Raw genomic sequence first — 13,746 nt, forward strand, 5'->3', positions numbered from 1 at the left:
TTAAGCACACAAATGATATCTGTGCTCATTTGTGTGCTTAACTGAGGATGATGTGTAACACCGAAACGTTTTATTTATGTATACCAACTTTTAGTTTTTTTCTTTTTTGTGCAATAAAGGGCCTTTTTGTGGATAGCTAAGAGACTGTCTAAATAGTCCATAATTAGAAAGATGGAGCTGGGATTGAGTGGAGGCTGTCGCCTGTTTGGAATTCACGCAGAGCTGTAATGGGGCTGCAAACTGGGGCAACGCCTGGTGGCTGTCAGGGCCCGAAGTATCCTACACGCTGCCACACAGAACTTGGCTGTGTTATACGTGAAGGTCAGATCTTCATCCGAGAGCAGCATCATGGTGTAGGAATGGCTCGATGAGTAGGGGGTACTTGATGAGTAGTGGCAGAATGAGCTTGGCGCGACTGTCTCTGAAGAAAGGCAGAAAAGGAGTACACGCTCTGTGGTTTCGACCTGCCCAGTGTTGCAGGGACATAGTCTTTCCACAGTTGGGGTCCTTCTATATCCGCCTTCTAATACAGCAGAGGGAAGGGTTATTTCTAAGTCAACAGCCGACATCATCACTAATGGAGTGGAGGCACTGCATGCAGACTGCCTCTGCAGAACTGAATATTTCAGAGTCCCGCTGTAGGGGGAGCAACTTTCAGCACTCTCTTCTTCCCTGCAAGCACTCTAACACTTTGGCCCTATGTCCCTGAGGGTCACAGAGCCCTTGGGGACAAATGAAGGGTGTTAAAGAGTGCTTGAAGAGGAACGAGATCTTGAAAACTGCCCCTCCCACCACATGCAGCAAAGCATTGCAGAGGTGTTCTGCATACAACACCACTGCACCACTAATGGAGATGGCAGCCAATATATTTAGCATTGGAATCATATGGCCTGGTCCATCTCTACACTGGCATAGCAGCAAAGGGATTGTTATAGGACACAGACTTATGTTTATGCAGCTGAGAGTTCCCTGTCTTTCTCCCACCACACAACTCTAAGCTGCATATACAGAGGCCTGTGTGCACCATGGCAAGCCAACTAATATTTGAAATAAAGGCTACTGCACACCTCCTAGCCAATCCTTTTCCTTTCATGACTCGAGCCTACAATTTACTGTTGTTCCAGGTATGGTTCATGCCCACCAGTTTTAGTCATCTTTCAAATATGTATTAGGAACATAGGAAGCTGCCTTATACCAAATCAGACCACTGGTTCATCTAGCTCAGTACTGTCTACATTGACTGGCAGCAGCTCTCCACGTTTCAGGCAGGGAACTTTCCCAGCTGGAGATGCCAGGTGTTGAACCTGGGGCCTTCTGAATCCAAGGCAGATACTCTTAACACCAAACTACAGTCCCATCTCCAAGTACTGGAGCCAAATTCCACTTTCTTTGTGATAGGTTATTATGCAGGGACCTTTGCAGAAAGCTCATTGGCCATTGGGGAGGGTAGGAGAAGGAGCTGCCACCACTGTCAAATGATTCAGCAGTGGCAGAAGCTCTTCTTCCCATCCTCTGTCCCCACTGGGCACTCACTGCCCAATGGTAAGCGGGGGGGGGGGGGGCATAGAGGCCAAAAGCACCATGGGGGTCCAGTGCAGGGCTTTACCCAGAGCTCCCAGCTCTCTCTAATACTGCAATGATATTAGAGACAGGAATGTCAGGTAACTCTTTGGGGCACCATGGGTTTTTGGACTGGGAATAAGTCAGCACCATCCAATGCACCCTGGAGCTGTTTTCAGCACTGTAATCAGAAGGTGTCTCCCCATCAGAGAGTGGTCTTTTATATAATCCATACCTTGGCTTCAAAGGGAGAGGTCTCCAGCTTCCCATCTTTGCTATATGTATATATTAAGAAATTTTCACTAATAAGGTTTCTGAAAGTAAAAATCATATATTTCAGTTTCTGAACTAAAAAAGGTACTCCAGCAAACAGATTATTCAGCAATTCACATGATAGCAATTTTCTATTACATGTTTCAGGCTCCAGCAGCACCATATCCTGTTATGTCATCTCATTTGAAACAGCATGCGCAAAACACCATGCATAGCACTGTGGATCCCAGCCATACTTGACATGCAAGTCATAATTTTTCTTATTATGCTAATGACTACTTGGAGTAGTTTAATGTTTGCAGTAACAAAACTACAGTATATATTAAAGATACAAATGAAAAGCATATTTGAAGGGTTAATTAAAAATAAGATTCAGGAGTTGCATATTACATACCCAACTGCAAAAACATAGTTTGCCTCTTTATTAGCATATTTCTTACAAATATAAATAAAATGCCATTTCCATAGCTGCTGATTCTTGTGTTTCGTTTAAGGATATTTATTTGTACATGCAAATATGAGTGCCCCATTTTAATAAATACTACCCTTTACACAGGGTTTCTCAAACTTTGATCCCCAGATGTTGTTGGGACTACAACTCCCATCATCCCATTCACAATAGCCAAAGCCACTGTGGCTGGAGATGATGGGAGCTGTAGTCCCAACAACAACTGGGGATCCAAGCTTGAGTAGCCCTGCCTTAACCCATATCCTCCATTATATTCTACCATTCAGATTCTTTGTTCCAATTATATTTTAATCCATTAAAAAGAGATGGATTAAAAGAGGGACTAAAAATTTTTAAAAGATCTTGCAGCACTATATAACATACTTATTTTTCTTCAGTTTCAGAATGTGTGTCCCATTTCCAGTTTGAATCAAATAAGACAGTTGATTATCTAAATGTTCCTGCAAAATAAATCATATATGCCACATAACACACAGTTTTCAAATTAATCATAAAATTAGTGCTGTCTTATTAGAAAAATGCTATACAGTTTGACTCAACCTTTTAAATGGAGAACAAATAAACAAAGCTCAGTCCAAAAATGTGCCATGTACTCTGCAAGTATTCCTCCCAAAGAGTTCTTCAGCATTACATGCTACATATACCAAGTCTACAGATATGCGTAGCTCTAAGGAGTGCACAGTGTGGCTTGTCTCGACACAAAGGCATCCTGTGCAAAGAATGTCAGGCAGGCCTGTTCAGCATAGCTGTCTGTCAGTTACACCATAATGTGCTCATATAGCTGGCTCCCTAGTGTCCATAAACCCATTAAGAGACTACTCAGGTAAAACAGCCGGAAATTTACCCTTTCACCCAGTCATGTTCTATTCTGTAAAAGTGCTGAACATGGACAGTGTACTGCATTTGGCAAAGGATTATGTATGGCCCTAGTACAGTATACTGCTGTGATGCAGAATTGTCCAGAATTGTCTGGCAACTGGGAAATTTTATTTATTTGTTTATCAAACTTCTATACTGCCCAAACTTTTGTCTCAATTAATGCATATAAAAAGTTAAAACAATTCAACAACTTAAAATCAAGCATAAAATTAAAATAGACAATTTTTAAAAGCTGGGAAAGCTTGGGTGAAAAGACAGATTTTCAGATGTTTTTTAAAAATTGCCAGAGTATTTCAACAGGGAGTGTACTCCACAATCTCAGAAATGCCATGGGTTGTGTTACTATAACAGGACAGCAGTTCTTTCACTCAATCCTACACAGTACTTTGCCATATATTGCCATTATCCTGTTCATTTATGGATATGGGTAATGGCAATTTATACATGTCCATAATTTCACATTCACATCATATGAAAAGCATCAAAGGAAAAAAATCTGAGAGAGAGGAACAAACCTCATGGAAATGCGTCCAGCGCTTCTCCCTATTTGTTAACCTCTGAGGGACTATAATCTCATATGTGGGATGTCTAGAGATCTGATGAGCAGACACTTCTAAAAAGTAAAAGTTAAAAGTTATTTTTGTTCAGTTTTGATAGATTATTCTTTGCTTCTGTACTAGTCAAAGACCACAATAAAGTTTATCTAGATTGTTTTTCCTTTAAAAGGATATTTATAAGTTTCAAAGAAGCTGAAATTTTTCTTCAAAAGAATTATACTTGCAACGAGGAACTGAACTAAAGTGCGGGTATCCCCTATGTGGGTCATTCTCTTAGGAGGTATACCAACAGGAGAGCGAAGGACCGGGCTTTTCAGCTCGGAACCGGTTCGAACCTTATCTCTACCATGAGGTTACCCCCGAAGAGAGGATGCATGTCAGCCCACCTCAACCCAGGTCGCGAGGCACTGAGCGCCGCTTGCTGCCATGCATCTGAGTGAGAACGGATCCAGCCTGAGAGCTGTGAGATCACCAAGCCTTCCTCTGTATTCCCACTCACCATAACCAGCGTGGTGTAGTGGTTAGAGTGCTGGACTAGGACTGGGGAGACCCGAGTTCATATCCCCATTCAGCCATGATACTTTCTGGGTGACTCTGGGCCAGTCACTTCTCTCTCAGCCTAACCTACTTCACAGGGTTGTTGTGAAAGAGAAACTCAAGTATGTAGTACACCGCTCTGGGCTCCTTGGAGGAAGAGCGGGATATAAATGTAAAATAATAATAATAAAATAATAACAGCTCTCCAGCCTAACACTATTGTAAATTAGCCTACCCCGACCTGCACTCAACTGCAAAATGACCAAATAGCCCAGTGACAACCTTAACAAGGTCAGTGAGATGTAGGCGAAAAAAGGCCCCAACCATAGCCAATCAGCTGAGACCCAAAAAATTCCTACTTGGGCCCAAAAGGCGACTGGAATATCCCCCACTGAGTCAAGGGATGGGCGGAAGGGTACCTGCCCACAGAGCAACTGAGAAGTAACAGAGCAGAGCCAGGTGGTTATGTAGGCGCTCTTGTGCTACAATGGGTCCACCCGCAACACGTGACGGGGGACAAAAATGGCAGCCCGCATGCCTGCCTCTTGGGCCGAGCCTGCAATTCCACCCACACACACACACCGCCCGGTATAGCTGCTAAATCAGCAAAGGGAGCAGGGAGCAGCATAGCAGTGTTTTCAAGACTTTAAAAAAATAATAATCTGACAAAGATTACACACACACTCACTGAAGTAGCAAAGCCGCCACACATTTGTTTACTTATTCATTGCATGGTGGGAGGAACCTGTCCTTCCTGGTACTACATTATGAGGTGCCTCATCTGCAAAAGTGGGGAATTTAAATTCCCTGCTTTTGCAGGCAACTTGCTCTTCTTAGGCACTGGGAAGGGCAGTTCCATTCTGGTGTATTACAGGGTGAGTTGCCTTCAAAAGTGGGGAATTTAAACTCCCCACTTTTGGAGCAGAATCAGAGAATCACTGTGGCGCACTGGCCATTGCTTCATGGCAACCCGTTGCAAAATGCAGTGGCTTAACTTTTCTTTAACTGCAGGAGGAGGAAGGTAAAGTAAGGGTGCCCTTACCAGCCCCGCCACTTTCCCCCCACTGGCGCTTCCCCTCGAAGTGTTGGTGTGGGGCTGCAGCGTACCATCTTGCAGACCTGGCTAACTTCACCACAGAAATGGCCGATGCACATGCGCACCATGCACAAATGTGTTGGCCATTTGCGTGGTGACATTCACCGAGGCTGCAAGAAGATATGCTGCAGCCCCGCACCAACACATTTGGGGAGAGCACTGACAGAGCAAACGCGGCGGGTCAGGTAAAGGCACCCTCCCTGTCCCTGCAGGGATCCTCAACGTTGGGCCCCCAGATGTTCTTGGACTTCAACTCCCATAATCCCCAGGCCCAGTGGCCTTTGGTTGAGGATTATGGGAGTTGAAGTCCAATAACATCTGGGGGCCCAACATTGAGGCTCCCTGCAAAGGAACCCTTCTTCCTCCAAACTGGTTCGAATGCTGGACTTTCGAACTAGTTTGGCACTCCAGAAAAGGAGCGCAGAACCGGTCCATGCCCATTCCTACCCTAGAGCTTCCGTTGCAAGCTTGCTCTTTTCCCTGCATCCTGTTTATAATGGTAGAATATAATCTGTGCCACACACCCTTAACCATGGCAAGGGTGGCAAAGGCACTCCCTAATTATGCAAAGGCACTCCCTATTTATGCAAGAGTGACAAGTACCCTTTAGACTCTACTTCCTTCCTGTCCCTGGGATCTAGAGTTGGTTCTTCAGTGCCTTGAGCCAAGAGGCCTAATTCACTTATCCACATCCACTTATCTGTTTGTGAGCTTGGAAATCATACTAACAACAATGGCTCCCACTGTCCCTGCAACCTCAATGGGACGAATCTGGACAATACTCAAGGAGCTGGTTCGGACTGGCCTGCCCTAATCTCATGGTGAAGGAGTAGGTTTCTCTCCCTCCAATGCACCATTCTTCTGTCACCTACTAATTTTGACGTGGGCCTGAATGCTCCTCAGCATGTGGATTAAACATGACTCTAGCATTTAATCTGTTGGTTGAGAAGCAGTTCAGACGAACCACACCACTGCAACCCCGTGCGATAAAAGTTCCCCTGCTCCCATGATTAGGACAGGCCAGCAGGTGAATTATACTATAAACCAGCCTAGTATTGGTAATTATTGCAATGTTTGTCCCTCCCTTTGCTGTATTTAGGGATGTTCATGAGCGGCTTGGGCAGCCGCCAGTGGGGCGGAGAGCAGTTCCCTTAAAATGGAGGTAAGCAGCTACTTATCTGCTTGTCCCCGCCCCACCGCTTTTCCGGTGCCACTGCCTACTCTCCAAAAGACCACACATGGCTGCAGCGCTGTTCCCTGTAAAAGCTGAATGTCGGCGGGGCAGGCATGCAGGTAAGGAGCTGCTTACCTGCTTTTTAAGGGAACCACTCCCTGCCCCGTGATCCACTTGTGGAACTCTCTGCCACAGGACGTGGTGACAGCCAACATCCTGGATGGCTTTAAGAGGGGTTTGGATGACTTCATGGAGGAGAGGTCTATCAATGGCTACTAGTCGGAGGGCTGTGGGCCACCTCCAGCATCTAGGGCAGGGTGCCTCTGAGTACCAGTTGCAGGGGAGTAATGGCAGGAGAGAGGGCACGCCCTCAACTCCTGTCTGTGGCTTCCAGCGGCATCTGGTGGGCCACTGTGAGAAACAGGATGCTGGACTAGATGGGCCTTGGGCCTGATCCAGCAGGGCTATTCTTATGTTCTTAACACATTCGAACGCCGGCACCAGAGCTGGTTCAGCACGTCCCAGAGGCAGCGCCAAACCGGCTCGTGTACATCCCTAGCTGGATCATCCTATTGGCTTCTGTGCCCTGGAAATGTCAGCAGAAACAAGGATCTCTGGGACTTCTAGCTCCTGAGAAAGCATGGTGGCACACTTGTTTCTGTGCCTCAAACGATAATCCCTAGAGCTTCCTGTACAAGCCTGCCCATTTTCCTCAGCCTGGGCTAGCAGCCCACTCATCATTAGTATGTTGTTTGTTTTGTTCTAACATTGATCGAGCAAGCAAACTCACAAGATCTGGACATTCAATTTTGATTAAATTAAAGAGAAATAAGTTCACATATACAAGCTCAAGCATGATCTATAGTTTAGCCTTGATTTTTTAACTTATGGTAATCGGTTAGCAACTCAGGCTGGACTCCTCTGGACCCAGGTAAAATGTCCCCTTTCTCCTCCTGCACCTTAGGCCACTGTGTATGAGAGGGCAACTAGACATCTCTTACTTGAGGCTCACAAAATCCTGGCGCCTACTCTGAAAAGACAGTCAGTGGTATTAGAGTAATCTTTCTATTTCGCTTTAGTTTAAGACTTTCTGGTCTGTGCAGAATGCCAAGAAAAAGAAAAAGAAAAAGTGAAACTAAAGCAATTCAAGGAACCCTGTGAAAATATTTTGGAAGTCTATAGCTTTAAGAGGGATTACATTAAAAATGGGATAGAAATGAAATATGCAAGCAGCTGGTAACATGCCATTGGCAAGGAATTGTCAGAGACTTCAGAAAGAAAGAAAGAAAGAAAGAAAGAAAGAAAGAAAGAAAGAAAGAAAGAAATTGCCTATACCCTGTACACTCTTTTTCTTGATGTAGCCTCCATGAGACTGTGTGTTCTTTCAACATAATTTCAGTTTAGATTGCTAATTGCCTTGAAGTGCCTTAGTGCAAAGGGCAGGATATACAGATTTTAAATAATAAATATATAAATGATTATCCTTCCTGTGCTCCATGAACAATTGCAGGCATCTCCTGTTGGCTTTGTCTATTATTACAAGTGTCTTCACTTCACGTCATTTCTTTAGAATTATCTCAGTAGTACAGAATTTACTGCAGGAACTATAAATCAAAGTTCAGGTGCAACTACAGACCTGCAATGGCTCGTATATTAATCACTGAGGTAAATACAGCACCAATCCACTTGAACAATTATCTCACTTTTATGATACTTAACAGACTTATTCATCCATGTTTAAAGAAAAAGATTTCCGTTAAGAACACAATCTTTTTAAGAACAAATCAAACTGCTTTCACTTCTTCTTAACTGGCCTTTGAAATACAGAAGTCGTGTACTCCCTTTGTAAACTTCAAATATGATCCAGAACCTATACTCCATGTTCTCCATACACCGAGGGAAATAAGTATTTGATCCCCTGCTGATTTTGTCTGTTTGCCCTCTGACACAGAAATGACCAGGCTATAATTGGAATGGTAGGTTTATTGTAGCTGTGAGAGACAGAATAACAACAAACAAACCCTCAAAAGCCCAGTGCCCAAAAGTCAGCGATGGATTTGCATTGTAGTGAGGGAAATAAGTATTCGATCCCCTATCAACCAGCAAGATTTCAGGCTCCCAGGTGTCTTTTCACTATATGCAGGTAACGAGCTGAGATGAGGAACACCCTCTGTAAGGGAGTGCTCCTAATCCCAGCTTGTTACAGTACCTGTATAAAAGACACCTGTCCATAGAAGCAAGCAATCACTCAGCTTCCAAACTCACCACCATGCCCAAGACTAAAGAGCTGTCGAAGGATGTCAGGGACAAGGTTGTAGACCTGCACAAGGCTGGACTGGGCTACAAGACAGCTACAATAAACCTACCATTCCAATTATAGCCTGGTCATTTCTGTGTCAGAGGGCAAACGGACAAAATCAGCAGGGGATCAAATACTTATTTCCCTCACTGTATTTGTTATACCCATTAATCACACAAAAGCAGAGCCCTCTCTAACAATGCATCAGCTTTGCACACTCTTTTTTGAGCTTTAAGCATTGGCAAATAAATCCAGTTAATTTAGAAACTCTGCAACTAATTTACAGTTGAATATTAATATAGCAAAATATTTTAAAATAACCCCAGACCTACTGTAATTTAGATACACATGCATTCTTATGTATTAGGATTTTTTCAAAATAAACTCTTATGTAAGTTTGACTCTTCAGCCCAAATTCGCCAATTACCAAAACATCCCATTTTTAACAATGAAATAATCCTAATGTCATTGAAAACTGCAGGTTTCTCTCTCTCTTTTCTTCAACAGAAACATGGCTTATAATTGAATTAGACCTATAACAATGATCCTTTTTCATTTTGGTCATGTACGGCAAATAAAAGCTTTGAATAAAGATTTATTTAGAAACTATGATTAAACAGATGTTAAAAAAATTGATAAGAACCACTATGTTCAATCTTCTATTTTATCCTGGAACAGTTATCTACACAGCTTAGTGAAAAACACATTCAAGAAAAACATTTTTTTAAAACTGGTATTGAAATTGTTGCTTTCTTTTGTATGTTTTATGCTGCTCTTTTGAGACAGCAATGTAAATTTATTACTTTTTATATAGCTTCTTGAATTGTGATATAAAAATTGTAGGTAACACAGAATTTTTGTTATCATAAGCTGCCTTAAATACATTGTATAAATAAAATATGTCACACAGAGAACATATTGAATGTGCTTGAATGTCCTTCCCATGATTTATTTCTTTTAAGCTAGGGTAATTTAAATTTAAATCTTGGGAGCTGGAGCCTCTAAATACCTGCTAACTGAGCCAAGAGGTACCTTTTTAAAGGGGCAATTCTCTGTATTTAGAAGGGGTAGAGCAACTGGCCCTATCAATTCTCAGCACAGCATCCCTCCAATGGCTGTTGCTGGTGTGTATCTTACGTTTCTCTTTTAGACTGTGAGCCTTTTGGGGACAGAGAACCATTTTGTTTGTTTGTTTGTTTATATCTGTGTAAACTGCTTCTGTTGGGAACTTCTGTTGAAAAGCAGTATATAAATATTCGTTGTATTGTATTGTATTCTATTGTACCTAATCCACAACTCCATTTGAGTGGGGAGAGACCACTTATATCTTAGTTTACCCCAAGCCTGAATACATTTCCTAAACTTTCTTCTGTACAAGAGTTCTTAAGATCAAGCTTAAACTGACATCCAAATACTGACAATCCAAACTGACATCCAAATACTCTGGATTGTTTCTAAACAGACAGTTTAAAAAAAAGATTAGATACTCACCAACTGTTAGCCCTTGTTTTCCAATGCCGGTTAGCCCCACAATAAATAAATACAGGCAACATTCTAACATGGTTTGTTCCTCTGTCACCGCAAAGCTGTCCCAACTTGGAATGTCACATCAATTTCACTGAATGGCTAGAAAAACAACAAAACCGAATGTCAGGAAGGCAGATGACAGACATAGTAAAAGAATCTAGTCAACACTCCCAAGGAAAGGGGAAGTTCTCTTTGAGCCAATCTTGCCAAAACCGGTTAGACAACTTACCACATACAAGCACTCTGACTGGAGAAAGCCAGCCTATTGATCTCCTTGTAAAGATGACAGGATAAAACTAGATTCTTCTAGAACTATTTTACAAAGCCTTAGGGAATTTTTACAACCAAAACTAAGAACACCTGACTTTAAGTCCGGAATGTATCACTTATGAATGTTGTTAAGTACAGGATAGAAAGTGGGAAAAGTCATTTTTAAATAGAATGTACATTCCTGTCAATGGATGTTTTAGATTCAAATTGCAGACAGTAGAAATTAGGGTAAAAGGCTTTGTTGAAAGTAAAGACCAAGATTTCAGATTTGCTTATCTAATTTTAAAAGTAGATGCTGCTGCTGATGATGATTTATTTTATTATTTATTCGATTTCTATACTACCCTTCCAAAAATGGCTCAGGGTAGTTTACACAGAGAAATAACAAATAATTAAGATGGATCCCTGACCCCAAAGGGCTCATAATCTAAAAAGAAACATAAAATAGACACCAGCAACAGTCACTGGAGGTATTGTGCCTGGGGTGGATAGGGCCAGTTACTCTCCCCCTGCTAAATAAGAGAGAACTGCCACATTAAAAGGTGCCTCTTTGCCAAGTTAGCAGGGGTCTAAGCAAATAACATTGCAGTAATGTTATTGCTCAAGTCATTGCAAAAGGTAAGCTTACTATTTACATCTGGTGTACCTAGCTCTGTAGCTATTATTTCACCCACCTCCCTTTTTGCCCAGTTTTGTTTCTGTTAAAAAAGCAATAGTGGGGTTATTCATCTACAACACAGAGATATAGTGGCAAGGGATAAGCAGAAGTTTGCTATTAATGTATTTAGAGCACTATATTTTTAACATATGAAGCTGCCTTATACTGAGTGAGACCATGGTGCATCTAGCATAATACTGGCTACTTTGACTAATAGTGGACCTTCAGGGTTTCAGACAGAAGTCTTTCCCAGCCCTACTTGGAGATGCCACAGATTGAACCTGGCATCTTTCACGTTCAAAGATTGTGGTATACCACCACACTACAACCCTTCCCAATTTTTAATTTTAAAAATAAATAAATTATTTTAAGAATAAATGGTTTTAAAGTGTTGTTTTCTGCTCTGGGATTTAAAAGACTAAATCAATAAATGCAGGAAATGACCTGATATTGTGATTTCAATATCAAGTTACAAGCGGTCTCAAAGCAGTTTGCACAGAAAAATGAGAAGACTTCTCCTGTCCCCAAAGGGCAGGATGTGGTAGTGAAGTTACCGATTTGCATGTGCAATATACAACCAGAGGAGAGTGTTATGTTATTCTAGGCAGGAGCATAGCTATAACTGAGCAGAGAAGCGTGGCAACAGATGCCCCTGGGCCTGAGGGAGAGGGATCTGCCAGCTGAGCAACAGACTTGCACTTTGCTCTCCTAGGCAGAGAGTTGGCAGGGGTAGGAGTCCATCTTCACTTTTGTCCCATGGCCTAGAGACTCCAACTTTACTATGTCCCTGATTCTACAGGGTACTCTCATTTCACGAAGCTACAAATAAGCCCAACTGACTGGCAGGTATCTTGTGCAAAGAGAAAGTGAACCTTATAATGGGCCCCACTATTCTCAGCAAAACAAGGGATTCCACAGAGAGGTTCCTCAGCAGACAAACCAATGTGAAAAGGTTATCCTGAAGATAGGAAGTTTGAAATTGTTGACCTAGGTTATCTGTATGATTGCTCTGAAAGGTAATAACTGAAACTAGCTTCAACCTAGAAAGAGGTGTTTGCAGTTTTCTCCAACAGTGTAGGATTGGGTGCCTTTCAATAGGTTCAATAATGATTTGAATACAGGAGCAGACTATATATGGGGAGCCTGACCCTATCCAAATCTAGCAAGAATTTTATCATTTTGATGCTGCTTTTATTATCATCTTTGACTGTTTATATAGATTTCAGGGAATGCATCTTACATTTCAGTCACAAATGTAAGGTACATTTGTTTATTAAGTGTGTGAGAACCACATGTTTATGTTTATAGTGAAAAAGCACATACACTTTTAAATCAAAAGTATTGTTTGATCATGAGCAGGAGAAACACCACAATAAAAGAAGGAAGTGTGGCATAAACCTGTGGTTTATCCAAACTAGATTTCTTCTCAGCAGGGATGGGCAGCAGGGTTTAAGAATGTGAAGCAGACAGAATCTGTTGAACATAAGCTACATAGATAAACCCCTACCTAAAATCACACAAACTGGAGTACTCATTTATGCCAATTACAGTCCAGTTTTTCAATTTTACCCGATTTGCAGAATGTACCCAGGAAGTATCAATCACTAAAGCCTTTAGAACACGTCCAGGCTTCAACTCATCCACTTTCAACACGATTCACAAACCAACTAACTTAAGTTAGTGTACATGCTAATTTAGACATTCTTACTCCCAGGAAAAGAGATTGATTAATGCAACTGAAGTGCAAATATGTTTAATTATGTTGGTTGTGTAGCCTCCACTTTAAACGCGTTAGGGCTAACTCCTAACTTTTTACATAGTAGTTTGATGAAAAACAATTGGCATTTCAGACGTGCCATATGCAGGCATACACGAGCAGAGTATTCTTATACAATAGTGTGAATTTTATTAGGAGTCGGGGTGCCTATTTTATCTGTATATAAACTGCTACACAGGGTTGTTGTGAGGAGAAACTTAAGTATGTAGTACACCGCTCCGGGATCCTTGGAGAAAGAGCGGGATAAATGTAAAAAATTAAAAAATAAATAAATAACTACACAGTGCACACAAAGCAGTCTTTATACAGTCTTAAGGGAAAAGGTGTAGAGTGCTTTACTTCCAAATATTTTGCATGAAGGACCGAGAGATAAACCATGCGGTCGCTTTGCGGTCTGCACTCACTCACATCATGGAATCCACGAAGCTCTTACTCTAGCATACCTGCTTTGAAATCAGCTTTGTCCTCTTTGACCTCAGAAGTTTGAACTAATTCAAATGCCGGTGAATTAGCTCAATGCAAGTTTGTAAATTAGATATAAATATCTTTCCCATTCCATCAGGCTACTATACTCCATAACCAACTTTTAGTGAAGCGGCTTATTTGAGCACCTTGTTATTTCTAAGAAACACTCCCAGCAACCACCACACCAAAAACGCGCATGCTCAGA

The 13,746-nt window shown here is 41.9% G+C and overlaps 1 protein-coding gene across 5 annotated transcripts in view; it reads right to left on the bottom strand.

The window, feature by feature from the left end:
• The window catches only part of LOC128349939 (disintegrin and metalloproteinase domain-containing protein 9-like), a 58,359-nt gene extending 44,653 nt beyond the window's left edge, over positions 1 to 13,706 (bottom strand). For 3 of the 5 annotated variants that reach the window (XR_008319079.1, XM_053307280.1, XM_053307278.1), the window contains exons 1-5: positions 13,520 to 13,706; positions 10,336 to 10,470; positions 3,697 to 3,794; positions 2,666 to 2,742; positions 1,796 to 1,874 (exon numbers count right to left, since the gene is read on the bottom strand). Coding sequence is in view for 3 of the 5 variants with exons in the window: in XM_053307280.1 (XP_053163255.1) it covers positions 1,796 to 1,874; positions 2,666 to 2,742; positions 3,697 to 3,794; positions 10,336 to 10,405 (324 nt within the window). In the remaining 2 variants the exon portion in view is untranslated. Of the gene's footprint in view, positions 1 to 1,795; positions 1,875 to 2,665; positions 2,743 to 3,696; positions 3,795 to 10,335; positions 10,471 to 12,868; positions 13,000 to 13,519 lie in introns of those variants that run through there. The other 2 variants (XM_053307279.1, XM_053307281.1) reach the window with 2 other exon arrangements.
• Between the last annotated feature and the right edge of the window lie 40 nt (positions 13,707 to 13,746).

This window comes from Hemicordylus capensis, chromosome 3 (assembly GCF_027244095.1).
Source record: "Hemicordylus capensis ecotype Gifberg chromosome 3, rHemCap1.1.pri, whole genome shotgun sequence".
NCBI lineage: Eukaryota > Metazoa > Chordata > Lepidosauria > Squamata > Cordylidae > Hemicordylus > Hemicordylus capensis.